Here is a 2,207-nt window from a genome sequence, read left to right as displayed (position 1 = left end):
CCCTGTCTTGCCAATGGAATATTCGCGTGCTAATTAACAAAGTAACCACTAATCATCCTTTACGACGAACTTGATTACCGCCTTCAAAATCACCAATCTCTCTCCAAATCACCATTACGCACACGGCGGGAAATCAGCAATTTATACCAAATCCTTACATGCCACATTCGCCTCCCCACTCCCCCACCCCCTATTAATACGCACCAAGCAGAGAAGGCCATTAGCAAGCGATCGGCAGAGCTAACCAACACTGACAGTAAGAAGAGTGCGCGCACGATGGCGGGTCGCGCTATTTCGCTCGTCGTCCTCGTCCTGACAGCGCAGCTGTGCGGGTCCACGGCGGCGTACGTCGGTGACGGCGGGTTTAGCGTGGAGTTCATCCACCGGGACTCTGTCAAGTCGCCGCTCCACGACCCGTCGCTCACCCTGCACGACCGCGTGCTTGCCGCCGTGCGGCGCTCCACAGCGCGCTCGTACGCCGGCGGCGATCCTAGCGGCGGCGTGGCCGAGATCGTGTCCACTCCGTACGAGTACCTGATGTACGTCAGAGTCGGCACGCCACCCACCCGGATGCTCGCCCTCGTCGACACCGGCAGCAACCTCGTGTGGTTCAAATGCAGAAACGGAACCTCTACCTCCGGTCCTCGGCCAGCCGCCGGGGGAGCAGCGCCGGTGTTCGACCTGTCCTCCTCGTCGACCTACGGCCTCGTGGCCTGCCGGCTACCCTCGTGCCAGGCGATCTACGGCACGTCCTGCGACGCCAACCAATTCTGTCAGTACCAGTACTCCTACGGCGACGGCTCCACCACGTCCGGCATCCTCTCCACCGAGACCTTCTACTTTGACGACGCTCCCGGCGGCTGTTTTGGATGCCGCGAGCGTCCGCAGCTGCATCTGTCCAGAGTCAACTTCGGCTGCGCCACGAAAGCGACCGGCAACACGTTCCAGCTGGCCGGCTACGTCGGCCTCGGCGCCGGGAACGGCTCCCTCGTGAACCAGATCGGCGCCTTGACGTCGCTCGGCCAGAGATTCGCCTACTGCCTCGCGCCCTTCTACGTCAACGTCTCGTCCATCCTCCACTTCGGCGCCCGAGCCACCGTGACGGAGCCGGGCGCGGTGACCACGCCGCTGATCCCCTCCGCCGTGGACGCTTTCTACACCATCCTGCTCACGTCCGTCAAGATCGGGAGCTCGACCATCGCGCCGCCGAAGCCGTACCCCATCATCGTCGACTCTGGCACGTCACTGACGTTCCTCGACAAGGCGCTGCTGGACCCGATCGTGGAGGAGCTCAGCAAGAGCATCAAGCTCCCGCGCAAGCAGTCGCCGCAGAAGCAGCTGGATCTGTGCTACGACGTGGGCGTGGGCGGTGCGACGCAGGATTGGGAGAAGAATTTCCCGGAAGTGACGCTGGAGTTTGGCGGCGGCGCCGCGATTACGCTGCAGGCGCGGAACGCGTTCGCGGAGCTGCCGGTGGGGACCGTGTGCTTGGCGATGGCGCCGGTGACGGACGATCGGTCGGTGGCGATCATCGGGAACATCGCGCAGCAGAACTTCCGGGTGGGCTTCGACCTGGACAAGGGCACCGTCACCTTCGCCGCTGCCGACTGCGCGAAATCCTACCCCTCTCCTCCCGCCTCTCTGTAGCTAGCTTAGCTGATGGAATCGTCATGTAATAATCACGTACGTTAGTGTGTTATTAGACAGAAAAAAAAGAGAGCACAACGCTCTTTGTAATTTCATCTCCACGTCTCGGTTTGCTTCAGGTTTGGATATCTGTGTTTCCCTTTTATCTTGCTAAATTTATATCATTTTTTAAACTTACGTCATGATTTTCACGTAATTCTAAATCGATACAGGTGATCAAATAGTGTGGACACTTCTGGCAAAAAGAAAAGAAAAGAAAAATGTGGATCCATTCGAAATATTAAAATTAAGTGTGGATAAAATCATGATCATCCACGTGCAGATTGAGTTTTCTTAGAGAGGTTTTTTTAGGACCATGGTTCACCCGAACCTATGATCCATGCCGTAAGATGTATCAGCCCTCACTTGTGGATCTGTATCCTGTTTTAAATTCAAAATTCCACGTTAAGTCCTAATTAGTCAAAGTCACGGTTAAACCTGGTGCTTATAAGGACCCCCTACGCTTGCGTGGGAAGTAATTCTTTTTCATGGGCTAGCACATGTCTCTAAGTGCTGTAGCA

At 56.7% G+C, this 2,207-nt stretch overlaps 1 protein-coding gene across 1 annotated transcript; it reads left to right on the top strand.

Annotated features, from left to right (window-relative positions):
* Positions 1-276: 276 nt before the first annotated feature.
* Positions 277-1,647, top strand: LOC125546691 (aspartic proteinase CDR1-like). The gene has a single exon (XM_048710855.1). The coding sequence runs from the start codon at positions 277-279 to the stop codon at positions 1,645-1,647; it is 1,371 nt and encodes a 456-aa protein (XP_048566812.1).
* The last annotated feature ends 560 nt before the right edge of the window (positions 1,648-2,207 follow it).

The sequence above is a fragment of the Triticum urartu genome, chromosome 3 (assembly GCF_003073215.2).
Source record: "Triticum urartu cultivar G1812 chromosome 3, Tu2.1, whole genome shotgun sequence".
Lineage (NCBI taxonomy): Eukaryota > Viridiplantae > Streptophyta > Magnoliopsida > Poales > Poaceae > Triticum > Triticum urartu.
The sequence above is the reverse complement of the archived record's forward strand: the minus strand, read 5'-3'. Positions and strand labels throughout refer to the sequence as shown.